The sequence below is a fragment of the Ictalurus furcatus genome, chromosome 14 (assembly GCF_023375685.1).
Source record: "Ictalurus furcatus strain D&B chromosome 14, Billie_1.0, whole genome shotgun sequence".
Classification (NCBI taxonomy): domain Eukaryota; kingdom Metazoa; phylum Chordata; class Actinopteri; order Siluriformes; family Ictaluridae; genus Ictalurus; species Ictalurus furcatus.
In genome coordinates, this window is record NC_071268.1 from 6,765,010 (window position 1) to 6,782,944 (window position 17,935).

General features: G+C 40.3%; 1 protein-coding gene across 2 annotated transcripts in view; it reads right to left on the reverse strand.

Moving 5' to 3' along the window:
- Window positions 1–1,519: 1,519 nt before the first annotated feature.
- Window positions 1,520–17,935, reverse strand: part of LOC128618192 (probable C-mannosyltransferase DPY19L4) — a 28,169-nt gene continuing 11,753 nt past the window's right edge. For both annotated transcript variants that reach the window (XM_053641696.1, XM_053641695.1), the window contains exons 6-20: window positions 17,384–17,505; window positions 16,992–17,137; window positions 15,744–15,867; window positions 15,395–15,529; window positions 15,149–15,280; window positions 14,048–14,149; window positions 11,067–11,140; window positions 10,774–10,932; window positions 10,219–10,338; window positions 9,582–9,702; window positions 8,618–8,674; window positions 8,402–8,484; window positions 7,761–7,893; window positions 6,551–6,709; window positions 1,520–4,648 (exon numbers count right to left, since the gene is read on the reverse strand). In XM_053641696.1, the coding sequence (XP_053497671.1) occupies window positions 4,484–4,648; window positions 6,551–6,709; window positions 7,761–7,893; window positions 8,402–8,484; window positions 8,618–8,674; window positions 9,582–9,702; window positions 10,219–10,338; window positions 10,774–10,932; window positions 11,067–11,140; window positions 14,048–14,149; window positions 15,149–15,280; window positions 15,395–15,529; window positions 15,744–15,867; window positions 16,992–17,137; window positions 17,384–17,505 (1,832 nt within the window). In that variant the 3' untranslated portion in view covers window positions 1,520–4,483. The remainder of the gene's footprint in view (window positions 4,649–6,550; window positions 6,710–7,760; window positions 7,894–8,401; window positions 8,485–8,617; window positions 8,675–9,581; window positions 9,703–10,218; window positions 10,339–10,773; window positions 10,933–11,066; window positions 11,141–14,047; window positions 14,150–15,148; window positions 15,281–15,394; window positions 15,530–15,743; window positions 15,868–16,991; window positions 17,138–17,383; window positions 17,506–17,935) is intronic.

Consider the following 17,935-nt stretch of genomic DNA (forward strand, 5'->3'; position numbering starts at 1 on the left):
TCCTCTGTACAGTACCCTCACTGCCCCACTCTCCTCTGTGCAGTCCTCTCAACGCCCCACTCTCCTCTGCAGTCCCCTCACTGCCCAGCAGCCCCACTTTCCGCTGTACAGTCGCCACATTGCCCCACTCTATTCTGTACAGTCCAGTCTCTGCCTAGCATTAACTCTCTCCTCTGTACAGTCCAGTCAATGCCCAGCATTCACACACTCCTCTTTACAGTGCAGTCAGTGCCCTACTCTTGTCTGTGCAATCCCTTCATTGCCCTACTCTTGTCTGTGCAGTTCCTTACTACCCCACTCTCTTCTGTGTAGTCCCCTCACTCCCAGCATCCCCACTCTCCTCTCTGCAGTCCCCTCACTGCCCCACTCTGCTCTGCAGTCCCTTCACTGCCATCAGCCCCACCCTCTTCTGTGCTGTCCCCTTACTGTCCCACTCTCCTCTGTGCAGTCCCCTCACTGTCCCACTCCTCTGCAGTCCCCTCACTGCCCATCAGCCCCACTCACCTCTGTTCAGTCCCCTCTCTGCTCCACTCTCCTGTGTGTAGTCCCCTCACTGCCCAGTATTCACACTCTCCTCTTTACACTCTAGTCGCTGCCTGAACACATTGGTTCATTTTATATTTACACAGTTGTGTGTAAAGTGAAACATTGTAGATGTAGCAGACTTTTGGGCCTGTAACATGCGAAATACCCCTAACTAACAGTGCAAGTGTAAGTTACTTTTTAGCATGTGCTTTCATGTTAAATTTGTCTATATATCTTTTCATGGTTTTTTTTTTTTTCTTCCATCTGGAGGAACTCTGTGAACGTTGGTGCTCTACTGCCACCTACTGGTGTGGCTTAGTGCTCAAACAACCTACAGCAGGGGCAAAGTTTGAATTATTTTAGAATAATATTCTGATCAATAAATTTTTGGGACAAATTTTAACAATTCTTCATTAGCCCAAATAAAGTGGATTTTTAAAAACTGCACTGTCTAATGTAAGATACCCAAGACGGTGCTACAGGGAGACAGGAAGGACAGTTGATCGTCCTTGCACTGGAAAATTACATGTAACCTTGTCTCCCCTCAGACGTGATCAAGAACTTGTAAATGCCTTGATGGAAGAGTGGGGTAACATCTCACAGCAAGAACTGACAAATCTGGCGCAGTCCATGACGATGAGATGCAATGTAGTACTTAAAGCAGCCCCCCCTCCTGTTCAGGGACTCCTTCCATAAATTTTAAATAAATATCTCCATACAGAAAGCTTCACCATATCATTGTCTTTTTCTCGGTTGAATAACAAAGCCTTTTGTTGCAAACCATTTAATATTAGTTTTAGATTATGCCACTTGACCGCCGAACAAGTTACTATAGAAGCAATAACGCATCAAAACGAGCATTGTTTATATAAACTTGTGGCACGACTGTCAAAGCTGCTGTTACAGATCATTCAATCAACATATTCTGACCAATCAAATACGAGAACTCAACAGCGTTGTGGTGTAAGGTAAACTAAAACAGATGACAGGAGTACAGAAGAGTACAAAGACTGTATTTAACAGAATCAGATCATTTCATATTATACAGTATAAGACACGAGTCAGAGCATCAGCTTAAATTTACTGATGTGTGCTTTCACATGACCATGTACAGTTCACAATTTATTTATTTTTTTAATCACATGATCACGCATGGATGAGGAAAAGCATTTTACCAACAGCAGCAGGAGCGCACGTAATTGCAACGAAGCACTTTTCCCCAGCGAACACCGGCTAGACTGATACAATACAATCATGTTCTGAGGATGAGTTTGGATGGTAAATGCAGGTCAAACATAGGAAACATGAAACTATAATAAACATGGGAAAAAACGAAAATTAAAAAGGCACAAACAAGACGACATCATACATGAAATAACTTACCTAGTTTCATCATCTGCATAGACTGGTGATTACAAACATGCCAAATCAAAAGCCTTTTTTAACTTAGACTTGCAATATTAAAATTCTTATACAAAAATAATAAAATAAGAGAACAGGTGAAGGAGAGTCTATAAATTTTTTTTTAAAAAAGCACAGACATGAAACACAGTGATAAAATGTGTCATGAAAGCTCATTAATCCAAGCTACTGCAGATGTGCAATTCTCTATCAGCTATTCAACAGCTTCATCATTACAGGGTCCTGGGAAACATACATGTTATCTGCTAACGCGGATACATGAAAAGTTCCCGTCTCTAAGAGCCTTATTTCGTTCGTTACAGAAACACCAGCATTCACACTCATGTCCATTCAGTTCAACTGAGTGAAGTGAGCAAAAGTTCTGAGCAGATGCCAACTAAATGTAATGGGAACAATTGGAAACTTTTTTTTTTTCACGGCAGTCATGGCAGTCTATTTTGTCACGCTTATCCCAACACTGTTTTTTAAAACACTTTGTTAGAAAATAGTACTGTAAATCCTACTGTATTGCATCATTTCCCATTGAAACACCTCTGTTGGCTGCTTTAAAGAATTACTGTTACTATTGTTTTTAATCCAGTCTCCATTGATCATATCTGTAGAATACAAAAAACTAAATAGGAAAAAAAAAGGCCAAGAACATTTACTACAAACTCACTTATAAAGGAAGCTTAATGGCAGATGATAGGGAATCGATGCACGTTTAGGAGATTTATTTATTATTTTGTTTTTGTAAAACGTAAAAAAAAAAAAAGGTTTTTGTAAAGAATTGTTCAAGATGTTTGCAAATGGATCTGTATAATTCATCCTTTCTGAGATGGAACTACTTTAATGCAACAACACTACATTGTAATGGTAGAAACCTTGATATTGTATTATTTGGTCACATATTTATATTGACTTCTATTCATTTCAAAAGATTATTTATTTATTTATTTATCCAAAGCAATTTACAGTTAAGCTGAGCAATTTAAGGTTAGGGGACTTGCTTGATGGCTTAGCCAGACCCTTAACCCTTGCCTATTTTTCAAATGTTTAATCGACAAAAGTGCCATTAAACTTCCATTAAGTACGTTTCCTACAAGTCATTTGCACTTGTATCCGTCAGCAGTAAAAAGGTCTGCATGGTCACAATGCATTGTCTTGAAATGCTGAACAAAGTTGTACAGCAGAAAGAACAAGAAGGAAAAAAAAAAAAATGAAAGTGGTCTCAGGTTAATGTATGGGTTTTCCCAACATGTTGACAACATTATTAGCCATAACAAGAGCTTAGAACGTTCCTTCTCTCGAAGTCATATGTGAGACATGATACAGTGTTTAAACATGAAAAGAGAATGCAAATTCCATTTTTATGGCAGTCACAGAGCCAGCCTGCACTACCCATGATTCCCTTTCATACCACAACTCCCCCACTCACTGGTGGCCATCTTTTTGAAAGGTCTTTTCAGAGCCTGACAGCAGCAAAAAGCTTTCGAACACTGCCACCACAGGGCTGTGCATTCACCACAAAAAGCTCGGAGGCAACACTACAGATTCTGAACAGGTCCTGTGACTGGACCCCTGAACAGATCTGTGATACAAACACACACGCACGCACACAAAACGCAGTACTAAATGTCATTGTGCATAACTGCAATGTGATAAAAGAACCATTTTAAAATCCATTCTCCAACGCCTCGTATGATTTCTAGCCCCACAGTGTCAGACGATCAGAAACACAGCTACGGAAGGGGACGATGGAATTGACTCTAGACATTGGTATTGGAATTCAGTAACAAGTAAAAACTGACTTGGTATCTGCCAGTATTGAAAGGGGATGACGGGGTTGACTGTATAGACATTGGAAATGGAAATGGGATGAAGGAGTTGACTTTGTAGACTTTGGGGTTGGAAGTGGAAAATGGGGTTAGCTGTGTAAGCATTGGGATTGGAAAGGAATGAGAGTTGACTGTGTAGACATTGGGACTGAAAGGGGATGAAGGAGATGACCGTGTAGACATTGGGCTTGGAAGGGGACAACAGAGTTGATTTGGTTCCTGTTAGTATTGAAAGGGGATGACTGATTTGAATTGGTAGCTGTGGGAATTGAAAGAAGATGCCAGTGTTGACACTGTAGACAATAGTATTGGAAGGGAATGACAAAGTTAACTCTATAGACATTGGTATTTGGAGGGGACAATTGAACTGATTTGGCAGCTGTCAGTTTTGGGAGGGGATGACGGAGTTGACTTTGTATTCGTTGGTATTGAAGGGGGATGATGGAGTTGACTCAGTATTCATCAGTATTGGCGAAAATGATGGAGCTGACTCTGTATTTACCAGTATTGGGGAAGATGATGGAGTTGACTCTGTATTCATCAGTACTGGAGACGATGATGGAGTTGACTGTGTATTCATCAGTACTGGGGACGATGATGGAGTTGACTGTGTATTCATCAGTACTGGGGACGATGATGGAGTTGACTGTGTATTCATCAGTACTGATGACAGCAGATGTCTGTATTGGGAGGAGATGATGGAGTGGACTCAGCAGATGTCAGTATTGGAAGGAGATGACCGAGTTGACTTTGTAGACATGGTACGAGCGGTTCCAGAACACTCGCGTGAAGTAGTTGGTGTATGGAGAGTAGTTCATTTTGATCTCGTGACAGAACCTCCCGTGCTTGGAGAAAGTGTACATTTCCCCGTTGTCATACACCACCTAGCAGAGAACGGGGAAATAACATACAACAAAACATTTTTTTAAAAAGATCTATAAGAAAGGCTTCCAGGACAAAACAGCCCAGGCACCCAAAACTTTTTCTCTCTTATTAAGGCATCAGTTTATTGGGGTAGCTTTAAAGTGTTTTCTAATTTGTATATTCATTCAATCTGCATGCCTTTTATGTGGAACCACCATGTTAAGCAATTAATTAGTATAATTAATTATAATAATGTACTGTACACATGTATAGTAGAAGGTGACCTTACAAATGGATATAAAAAGTCTACATACCCCTGTTAAAATGGCAGGTTTTTGTGATATAAAAAATTAAACCAAGATAAATAAGGTCAGAACTTTTTCCACCTTCAATATGAAATTATAATGTATAACAATTAAGTGAAAAACAATCAAAACATTTTTAGGGAAAAATAGGACAATTAAAAAAGTTACAATAACCTGGTTGCATAAGTGTGCACACCCTTTTTTTATAACTGGGGATGTGACTCTGTTCACAATGACCCAATCACATTCAATCTCATGTTCAAAAGTAATTATCCTACAGCTGTCATCACATAAAATGATTCTGATTAACCCCAAATAAAGTTCAGCTGTTTCTGTAGGATTTTCTTCACATCTTCTTGGTTTCATCCGACCGCTGAAGCCATGATCTACAAAGAGATTACAAAGCATGTACGATATCCCACTTGTTGAAAAAACTGATCAGGAGATAAAAGAATAAAAGAAACAAAAAACATGAGATGTCCCATGGAACACCTTGAAGGCCATCAACAACAAGTGGAGAAAATGGAGCACCACAGTGACCTTACCAAAAAAATCTATGTTCCTCCAAAATTTACAAAAGGACAAGACAAAAACTTACCTGGGAGGCTGTGAAGAGACCTACTGCAACATTAAAGGAGCTACAGAAATATCTGACAAGTACTGATTACTCTCTGCATGTGACGATAATCTCTCATAAACTTCACGTCTGGGCTATGGGGTTGGGCAGCTAGACAGAAGCCTTTTCTCACAAAAAAATATCAAGCTGAACTAAAATAACCCCAAACAATGTGGCAAAATGTGTTATGGTCTAATGAGACCAATTCCAAAAGGTAAAATAATTCCATAATACATTTTTTTTTAAAAGCACATCACCAAAAGAACACCATACCCACGGTGAAGCATGGTGGAGGCAGCATCATGCTTTAGGGCTGCTTTTCTTCAGCCAGAACTGGGGCTTTTATCAAGATGTGGGGGATCATGAATAGCTACAAATACCAGTTGATTTTAGTGCAAAACCTTCAGGTGTCTGCTAGTAAGCTGAAAATGAAAAGGAATTTCACCTTTCAGCACAATAATGACCTAAAGCATATATTCAAATCAACAAAGGAATGGCTTAACCAAAAGAAGTTTTTTTTTTAATGGCCTAGCCAGAGTCCAGACCTGAATCCACCTAAAAATCTGTGGGGTGACCTGAAGTGGGCTGTCCACAGGAGATGCCCTTACAGTTTGATGGCTCTAGAGCATTTTTGCAAGAAAGAGCGGGGAAATATTGCTAAGTTGAGATGTGCCACACTGAGAGTCTCTTACCCAGAAAGACTGAGCGGTGTAATAAAATAAAAGGTGTTTCAACAAAGTATTAGTTTAGGGGTGTGTACACTTATGCAACTAAATTATTAAGTTTTTGATTTTTCTTTTTTCCCCCTAAAAAAAAAAAAGTTTCTGATTGTCTTTCACTTTATTTGTATACTTGTATACACATTGAAGGTGAGAAAATATCTGATAAAATGTATCTTAGTTTCATTCTTTTACTTTACAAAAACCTGCCATTTTAACAGGAGTGTGTAGACTTTTTATATCCACTGTAAGTGTGTGGTGCAGGCATGTAATTTGACCCACGTGGCCATTTGCATAGTCGAGCAGGTCTTTGATCCTGCAGCCTCTGACAGGACTCATCTCGTTACACAGCTCCTCTTCAATGATGACGTAACTTGCCTTCTGAGCTGTCAACAGCTTATAGACGTCCTCGGCAGAGCGCATAGCATACACCTGATACGTCTGCAACAAATCACACACCACATAACACACACGGGAAAAAATAAAAGGGCAAACGTTCCCAAAATGGCATCAGTCAAACGAAATGCCATCACTACTTAGAAACTGTTCCACCCTCACCCTCATTCGCTCTCTCTTTCACGGCAATCGCTAATCCAATTTTTCACATGGAGCTAGCTGACTCACGTTACTCGCGAATACACAGCATAATTATTTCCACAAACAAAAGCATATGCTAAGATAACCTCAAATATGATTATGTTCAGTCCAAGTTTTGTAATATGTTCAGTCCAAGTTTTGTGATAATCTCCCTTCTAATTCTGTGCATTTCTGACTGAAATCCGCTTTTATGTCTTAATTCTACAAGTTGCTTTATGATCAGCCTCATTTTAATACCATAATAAGGGGGAGGGGTGAGATATTAAAATGAGGTATTAAAATCAGGCTGATCACAAAGCGACTTGTATGTAGAATTAGTGGTTAGCACGTTTGCCTCACACCTCCGGGGTTGGGGGTTCGAATCCCACCTACGCCTTGTGTGCTTGGAGTTTGCATGTTCTCCTCCGGGTTACTCCGATTTGCTCCCCCAGTCCATAGACATGCGCTGTAGGCTGTGTGTGCGATTGTGCAATGTGATGGGTCGGCACCCCGCCCAGGGTGTCTCCCACCATATGCCCCGAGTCCCCTGGGATAGGCTCCATGCTCCCCACAACCCTGTGTGGGATAAGCGGCATGGAAAAATGGATGGATGAATGGAATAAGGGCTGATTTCATTTCAGTGGTTGTGCATGTTCAGGCAACCCACCGTCGATCTAAAAACAGCCCTCCTATTTGGCGGGGCTTTATAACTGTGTGTGTGTGTGTGTGTGTGTGCGTGTGCGCCTCTCTCCACCCTGACTTTTATTCACAAAGTCAGACTGTAGATGAGTTCTGCAACAAGGAAATGCTCCATGAATACTAGCCCATGTGACATTCAAGTGAAGGCCTGTTAAATGCCTCCTGAATCAGCAGATGGAACAACAAGAGAGAGAGAGAGAGTGAGAAGTGCACTCACACTCTCAGTCCTCTGCAGCAGGCTGAGATCTGCGTACAGTGGGAGACTGGTGACCGGCCATCCTGTGCACACCTTCACCATTCCTGACAGTGCAGGACTTGCAGCAAACACAGCCGAGAGCGGAGCCTGACTCCTAACACAGAGAGAGAGAGAGAGAGAGAGAGAGAGAGATACCTATGTACAGTTAGAACTACTTACTCATCTAGATTTAGATCAGTCTAGATTTACCTCTGACTGTTAAGAGTTCTGACACTGGAGATACTTTCCATAAACCATATCAACAGTCACATACATTTTAAATCTGTTTATGCATCCACAAAACGAATCTGGGTTTGTGTATTTTTTTTTAAAAGAAAAAAACAACTTTTCAGAATGAGTGTATTATTATACGCCTTGCATCTGCACTACTCTCGGAACTGCTGTTATAGAACTTGATCAGAAAGGAAGCACAACTGGGCATGCTGTTACAGGAAAATCAATCACAGGATAATATGATGCTATTATTCAAATCTCAGTCGTGCTTCCAACACTTGATAGGCTTGATAGTCATTTGGCCTGACTTATTCCCCTTTCAAAATTTTCTCACACACTTGCACGGTAAGAGCTGTTCTAAAAAGGATAAGTGGATATTAAACACTCACCTAATCCAGTTCATGAGCTCCACTGTATCAGGATCATAAAACTCTTGTACCTCTGTAAGCTCCGACAGCACACGTGGGAAATGCTGGTGAGAAAATAAAAAACAGCACTTTTACACTTTTTTTTTTAATTATACGCTAAAATCAGCATGTGAACAGTTCCTGATTCTGAATGTTTTAACTCTACATTTAGTGCAGATCAATAAGACACAAGCTCACCTCTCTCCATAAACTGAAGCCAATGATGGTCGGTACTGCAGTGCTCAGTATTAGTGCCTAATGAAAGATAGAAAATTTCCAATCAGCTCTATCCATCCTTCTATCAATCAAACCACCTACCAAAATCTCATTCATACATAACATTAATCAGACAACCACCAATGAATCCATACATTTCATCCATCTATCCATCCCTCCAACAACCAATTAATCAACTTCCACCTAAGCATGCATATTTCCATCGATCAAAGATAATTACACACACAACCATCTATCCATCTTAACCATCCACCTAACCATCTATCCATTCACACCCATCAAATCTACCCACTCAAATTTCATCCATCCATACAAATTACCCACACAACCATTAATCCTTGCAACCATCCATATATCCACCTACCCAAACTTTCCATCCAACTGTCTACCCGTTTACCCTACCATAAATCTCAGTCAGCCATCCATCCATCTATCCATCCAATTATTGTGCACTCAACCATCCTTACACCAAACATCTAACAATCAACCCATCCTTCCAATTATTCAACTATTTATCCACCCACCTATCAATTCAGCCCTCCATCCATCCACACAACTATCCAACCATGCATCCAACCATTAACACAACCAATACCCTTCTACCCACCCTTCTAAACCATGCACCTAACCGGCTATCTATCCTCCTATATGGGCAGTGGTTGCTTAGCAGTTAAGGCTCTGGGTTACTGATTGGAAGCTTGGGAGTTCAAGCCCCAGCACTGCCAAACTGCCACTGCTGGGCCCTTGAGCAAGGCCCTTAACCCTCTCTGCTCCAGGGGCGCCGTATCATGGCTGACCCTGCACTCTGACCCCAGCTTCCTGACAGGAATTTCACTGTGCTCTACTGTATATGTGACCAATCAAGACTCATTATTTATCCACCTTCCACCCAACCATCCATCCTCACAACCATCCATCCACTCACCAGCACTACAGGATGGACAGACTTGAGTCTGACCCATCTGAACACAGTCATCCAGAGCTGCGGTGAACACACTCCAAATGCAGTGAACATACACACGTACGGGGTCCAAAGATACTTCATCCTACAGTACAGTGGAGAGAAAGCAAAATGATCAAACACAGAGATGAGCAAGTTTTTCCTCATGTTTCAAATGAATTAAATTCCAACCAATGAACTTTGTCCCACTTTAGTCGATGCACAAATTTCCCAGTGTGTTTTTTTTCAGCCTTTTTGCAGGGTATACTGAGCTGTGAATAGAAATTCAGTCATTTCGCTGGTGTAATCATGGACTGGCTGTGATTTCACAGAGTTCAGTGTGCTGCCTGACCCAGACCTCGGGCATGAATCATGAGGAGACCGACGGCATGAAAAACTGATAAAAAGATTGACCACCATTCAGGAACACTGCTCTTCCATAGAATGCATCATGGACGTGAATGTACCATAAGTGCAACAGGCCAGGATATGTTCAGTAACAGGAAAGGGAGAATCTGAACATAGTGCTAAAAGTGGTGTGTTTTATTACTGTAGCACAGAGCAGCAGAGAGATGAGGTAACTATTTAGAATCAACGAATAGTAATAGTGATGTGTAAATACCCCTGAAACATCATGGCGAGAGCTCCGAACAGCAGTGTGTGGAACACGTGGTAGATCACCTCCGGCCGCTCGCCGATCCGCCCGTCCTCCATCTGCACGCTGCCCATCGCACGCTCACCACTGCATACACAACAGCACTCTATTTATTAAAAGGTGTACAGTATATAATTTTTTAGGGCACTCCTAACACACAGTCTTCTTTTACGGTTATAACAAAACCCTGATTCTGGCTCAATTTGTACACATGTAAAATTCTTTATGCTACATATGCAAATTAAGTCCTTTCTGTGTTTGTTATTATCGGAAAGGAATCAGTGAGGGGTTGGTGTGATCCAGGCCAAAGTAAAGCAGGGTTACTGCTGATTCCTTTCCTACCACAGCAAACTGACAACACTATCAATGTTCTCATTTACTAAAGAACAAGATGTGTGTGTCTTACAGAATACACTCCTCCACAACTCTCCATAGAAAACTCTGTGAGGGTGTTGACGTTTTATGCCAGGTTAAATCATACGTTTAATATGTGAGGGTTTAAGATTAATGTGCTGAGCATACCTGAGTCTCCTGTAGGTTGTCTGCATGATTGACAGCACACAGATGAGCAGCACGAGCAAATAAAAAGGCAGGACAGACGTCTGTGTGAGGCGCAGGAAGAAGTCCTGTCCTGGAGCCTGGAAACCATCCTCACACAGCAGCAGGTTCGGTATAAACTCTCTAAAAAAAAAAACCACACACACCCACACACACACACACAGACACAACAGACACACACAAACAAAACACACTCTATTAATTGCAATAAAGCACCATTTATTAAGAAATAAGAGAGTCTGGATCTTTGCACTTACGTTGTCGAGTTCAGTCCGAATCTGACCTCCAGGAATTTCAGTATGTAGTCACTCTGATTGACTGGAAAGATCCTCTAAACAAAAAACAAAAAACAAAAAAACGAAACAGAAGTAAATGATCTAAAAGTAGAAAACATTCAAGTTTGCAGGGGTTTGCCTCGCACCTCCAGGGTCGGGGGTTCGAATCCCAGCTCCACCCTGTGTGTGCACGGAGTTGCATGTTCTCTCCATGCTTCGGGGGTTTCCTCCGGATACTCCGGTTCGCTCCCCCAGTCCAAAGACATGCGTTGTTTGTTGATTGGCATTTCCAAATTGTCCATAGTGTGTGAATGTGTGTGCAATTATCTAGAGTGTCCTCCGGCTTGTGCCCCGAGTCCCCTGGGATAGGCTCCAGGCTCCCCGTGATCCTGTGTAAGATAAGCGGTACAGAAAACAGATGGATGGATGGATGGATTCGAGTTGGCAGTATACTGCAAGCAAAAAAAAACTGATTTATGTAAGAAAGATAGCTCCAAACATCTTTTGTTGTGATACCTCTCTGTGTCTGTGAGTGAGCCAAATACAACATGGCTGCTTACATCACTGAACAGTGTGTTGGTTTCATTTCTGTGACCACTTGCAGTTTGTAGAAGAGACAGTATGAACACATTCAAGGAAAAACCTCAATCACACCATTGGCTTCTTCCATCTCTTATCTTAAATAAAGCAAAACTAAAGCTAATACAGTGGGGGGAATAAGTATTAGATGCGTCAACATTATTTTCAGTAAATATATTTCCAATGAGGCTATTCACATGAAATCTTCTCTAAACATCAGTATTAAGGGAAGTAGTAGCTCAGTGGTTAGGATGTTGGACTTCTGATCGGAAGGTTGTGAGTTCAAATACCAGCAACACCAAGCTGCCACTGCTGGGAGCAAGGCCCTTAACCCACAATTGCTCAGTTGTATAATAAATAAATAAATAAATAAACAAAGACATAATTGTAAGTCGCTCTGGATAAGGGCGTCTGCCAAATGCCATAAATGTAAACTCAAGAAATCAGCAAATATAAAGAAATCCAAACATTGAATTCCATAAATAAAGTTATGTGGAATGACACGGAAAAAAAGTATTGAACACGCTAACTGTAATTTATTTAATACTTGGTGGAGAAGCGTTTGTTTGTAACGACAGCTTCAAGACGCTTCCTGTATGAAGAAATTAATGGGCCGCAGTATTCAGGTGTGATTTTTGGCCCATTCTTCTAAACATACTGTCTCTAAATCTTGTTCAATTGGATTCGAGTCAGGTGATTGACTGGACCATTCTAACACCTCGATTTTTTTTCTCTGAAACCAATTGAGAGTTTCCTTTGCTGTATGCTTTGGATCATTGTCCTGCTGGAAGGTCCACCCACGTCTCACCTTCATCATCCTGGTGGATGGCAGCAGATTCTTCTCAAGAATCTCCCGGTAAAGGGTTCCATTCATCGTTCCTTCAATTATATGAAGTCTGCCAGTACCATGTGATGAAAAACAGCCCCACACCATGATGCTTCCACCTCCAAACTTCACTGCTGGTGTAGTGTTTTTAGGGTGATGTGCAGTGCCATTTCTTCTCCAAACATGGTGTGTAGTATGACAGACAAGAAGTTCAATTTTGCTCTCGTCTGACCAGACTACACTCTCCCAGTATTTAATAGGCTTGTCCAAATGAGTTGTAGCAAACTTTAAACGAGCTTCAACATGCCCTTTCTTTAGTAATGGAGTCTTGTGGGGTGAGCGTGAACAGTGGAATGCATTGCAATGTGCAAAACAATGTTTCTTGTGTGACACCTTGGTAACGAAAAGCCTTTTTATAGACCATCAATTTACTAACCCAGCTGATATTAATTTGCACAGATAGGGGGTATAATTACTTACGGATTTCAGCTGGTTCCTTGCCTTGGAGAACTGCTTTTTCTTAGCGTGTTCAATACTTTTTTCCTGTGTCATTCCACTTTATTACACATAACTTCATTTATTGACTTTAATGTTGTGAATTCTTTATATTTTCAGATTTCTTGAGTTAATACTGATGTCTGGTGAAAATTTCATGTGAATAGACTCATCGGAAATATATTTACTGAAAAAAAATGTTGACGCATTCAATACTCAATTCCCCCATTGTACATCTCTCTGCCTCTTTCATTGCTGATAATATTTTTTAAATAGCTGGCAGTTTTACAGGGTGGCCAGGCAAGCTACTAAAGCGTCTCCAAATCTCCAAAACTGGCCCATTTCTAACCCTATACACTGATTTGAAGCTGTAAAAGCATGACTAATACTGCAAAATGTATCATTATATTTAGAAGTAGTGCCAGGATCACATGCCAATATACAATTTCCATAAATAATTCTTTCACCAAATCTCCTAAAACTTCCTGTATTATTATTATTATTATTATTATTATTATTATCCACCCATCCATCCACCCATCTTCTATACCGCTTATCCTTTTTCATGGTCGCGGGATTATTATTATTATTATCATTATTATAAACCAAAACTAAAGAAGAGACAGGCTGCTGTTTGACAGGGTTGGCAGGTTCGCCAGTGGAGCATCCCAGAAATCAGATTTTAAACCTTATACACTGATTTCAAAATCTAAAATCATGGCTTGTATTGACAAATGCATTGTAATATGTATTGTAATGTACTGTATTGCCATAAATAGTTTATTCACCAAGATGATCATCCTATCACCAGCACTAATGAACAAGCTGCTAAGTATATATCGTGTACCCATAACTCATGGCCAGACAAAACTTATCGCAGAAGAGCTGGCAACGGCACTGAATGTCTCAGAAATGCATACTGCAAATTCTTTTCACTTAAACCAACGACTGAGTGGTTGGAGATGCTTCACTTAGTTTTAGTTGTTTAAAATACACCCACGGCCTCACCGTCCACGTTACCACTTCTTGTATAATTTAATCTGTTTCAGTTGCTGCGTCTGACCTGAATCAGGTAGTTGAAGGTGATGCTTGCGGTGAAGACCAAGTACAGGTGCAGCACGATCTTCATCAGTCTCGCCACCAGCGGACCCATCTTCATTTTTTGCTAAAAAAAATTTATAAAAAATATCTTCTGAATAATAATCAATAAAGAACATACAAAGAATCCTCTAAATCCATTTAGCCGTACTGAACTTTGTTGTCAATAACTACACTTGTGCTCATAAATTTACATAACCCTTGCAGAATCTGCAAAATGTTTTTTTTTTTTTTAATATTTTAACTTTAAAAAGAGACAGATCATTAAAATTGCATTTAGTGCTGCCCTGAATCAGCTATTTCACATAACAGAACATCTGGTCCACAAGACACAATAATAACTGAATTTACACAAATGAACCAGTTCAAAAGTTTACATACGCTTGATTATTAATACTGTGTGTCGTTATCTGGATGATCAACGACTGTGTTTATGTTTTGTGATAGTTGTTCATGAGTCCCTTGTTTGTCCTGAGCAGTTAAACTGCCCACTGTTCTTCAGAAAAATCCTCCAGGTCCTGCACATTTTTGCTTTTCCAGCATCTTCTGCATATTTGAGCCCTTTCCAACAGTGTTTATATGATGTTGAGATCCATCTTTTCACACTGAGGACGACTGAGGGACTCGTACACGACTATTACAAAAGGTGCAAACATTCACTGATGCACAAGAAGGCAACACGATACATCAAGAGCCAGGGGGGGTGTAAACTTTTGAACAGGATGATTGTTGTAAACTGTTATACTATATGTAAACATCTGTTATGTGAAATAGTGTATTCAGGGCAGTACTAAATAAAAAACAAAATGTCATTTTAATGATCTCTCTTTTAAAAAAAATAAATGATTAGCATTTTGTAAATTCTGCAAGGCGTATGTAAATTAATAAAAATATATACATTATATAATGAATCAATCGGAATGAAAACCCTTTATATGACACAATGACATGATTGTGGTATTTTTATAGGATGTAACTTTGCTTGATTTGTTCGTTGTAATGGTGGAAACGAATCAGGAGTGAGTGAGATCTGTAATCATGGTCTTTTTGTTGTTGATTATTGTACCTGCAGGTATTTGGCCAGCATGTTGGCTACAAGCAGACTGAGCAGGGGACAGGAAAGCAGACTAGGCTTCTGATACTGCAGAATGTAGGCCACTAACAGAGAGCTCAGGTACACCTTATGGACATCCGCTGTCTGTGGAAAAAAAAAAAAGAGAAAATATCCATTATTGAAGTGATATGAATAATAAATAAAAAACGTTGGAATAGTAGAATATAGCATCAAAGAAGTGTGTGTGTGTGTGTGTGCCTTGCGTGCTGGTACGAGGTCGAAGCAGTCCAGTAGTAAGAGCGCAAGTCCCTGTACAAACAGTATGTAGTGGCTGTGCTCCCACATCACTATGAAGGTGAACGTCGTCACACTCATTAGCAGGTAACAGAACATCTGAAACACACACAACAGTTACCCAACCTACAACCGTCCACACTTTGTAGAGTTAAAGGACTTAAACTCTAAATAACACAACTGAATACAATGCAACACTTACAGAAGTGTGCTTTATTACACAATGTTTTATTTAAGCAAACAGGAAATTATGAAGTACTAATGCTTTCTCTCTCAGTGCTGTCTGCCTCTGTGTGTATCGATGTATTCACACCTCTGTGGCAGAGCTGATGTTGTTGCTCAGGAAGCCGGTTAAAGCAGCTATCTGGCAGGAGAAGTACGGGAGAGCCCAGTTATCTCTCAGAGGAATGGCGTAGTCCACTTTAGTCGTGTCCGGCCTGAGGCGTACAACCGATCAGAGAAAACGTGACAGTCAAGTTAGATAACACACTTGCATTAAGATAAATAAAGTCACCTGATAGCTCTACCACACACCTGACACTGACGCTCATTCGAATTACACTGTGCTATTTTTTAATAATAATTTTTTAAAAATTGCTTTTATTTCATTGTGCTTGTTTTAAAAGGTATAATCAGTTATTTTACCTAAAGGTTATCAATGAAACTCCAAAAACAACCCAAAAAATTTAAATCCAAACAACTCAAGCCTTTCCCTTCAGTGTTCCTCCAAAGCCACGCCCCCAAAACAAGTGCAAATGAGTCGCTGAGGTTAGAACCAGCAAGCTACATGATTGACAGGTGAGAGGAAAATTGATTGGTTGGATTGATTGGTTGGATGTTTCCAAAGTTTCAGGCTCCACAGAGACCAGAGTTTCACCTGAGCTGACAATTTATTGATTTTATACAAAATAAAAATAAATCGTTCGGACTTTTTTGTGCTGAATTTTGCTGATCTCACCTTTAATGCATCGTTTACATTTATGTTTCATTTCTCTTATTAGTATAATTTTTTTTTTAGGTTTTATTTCGGTCTTAGTTTTGGAACTCGTCACTATTTTATTTATTTCACCAATTATTACAAGGAAAGTGTTCTGGCCTTAAATTGCTGTGTTCACCTTTAATGCATCTTTTACATTTAACTATAATGTTCCTTAATTTCTTTCTTAGGTCTTATTTCTGTTTGTTTGTCACTATTTTGTTTATATTCGTTTATTTCACCAAATATTACAAAAAACATTCTGACCTGAAATTTCTGATCTCACTTTTAATCTTTAATGGCTCTTTGTGGCACAGTTCCCACCATGTCTGTTAACTTCACATCTGCTTAAACTTTCCCTAAATTACACATTATTATGAAAAAAAAAAACAACAAAAAAACAATGTTTTGATTCGCTGCTCCTGAAAACAAGCTCTATTTAAAAGAAAAATGACCTCTATAAGATCGTTGTGATGAATGGTCACGGCGATGAGTTTTTATCCAAATCATTACTGACAACATAGAGTCAGCAGCATGACAGTGCAGATTTGGGGTTAATTGATGTGTTTCCTGTGAGAGTCTGACCTGTTAATGATGAACCAGGCCACTGCCAGCATCCCAGCCACCCAAGTGCCACTCATCACCCAGCTGCAGATAAACAGAGCTGTCACGTAGACGGCCTGCAGCGCAAACACCACGCCGATGTAGAAATAAACCGGCTCGATGGAGTCCTGCAGCACAGAGAGAGAACCTGAAAGCACATTCCTTTCTCTCATTTTCTCTCTCACACACAAACACACACAAATACATACACATACAGACACACACACATACATACACATATGCGCATACACACACACATACACACACCGCTCTACCATACACATATTTCTTTTAGCTTTTATCATTAGTTTGATTAGAGACAGAATTCAGGTTAGGGAACGTTTGATCCTGGTCTGATCTCGGTCTGATCTCACCTGACTGCCACTCAGTTTGTACAGTAGGCTGCTAAGGAGCTCTGGGTAGAGAGACAGCTGCTCCACTGCATTAATGGTCTGACCAGATACAGTCCTGTTATCCCGCATCAGCTCATACACACCTGTACACACACAAACACACACATCAAGATCAGACCTTAGCACAGTATACTCCTCTGTCTGTCTCTCTGTCTGTCTCTTTATCTCGCTCAGACTATGTCTTTATCTCTTCACATCTCTTCCTCCCTCTCTAGCTCTCTTTATGTCTCTCTGTCTCTCTCTCTGACTCTGTCGTGTCCACCTCTCATTCTCTGTCCCTCTTTCCCTATGTCTCACTCTCCATCCCGCTCTTCACATCTCCCCCTCTGTTGCGCTCTATCTGTTTATTTCTGTCTCTAGATCTATCTGTCTCTGTCTGTCTGTCTGTGGTTAATTCTAATTCTCTCTCTTACTGCCCATCTCTCTCTCTACATCTTTATCTCTCCCTCTGCTGTTCTGTTGGTCTCTCTTGCTCTGTCCCTCTTTCCCTGTCTCTCTCGGCCTGTTTTTTTT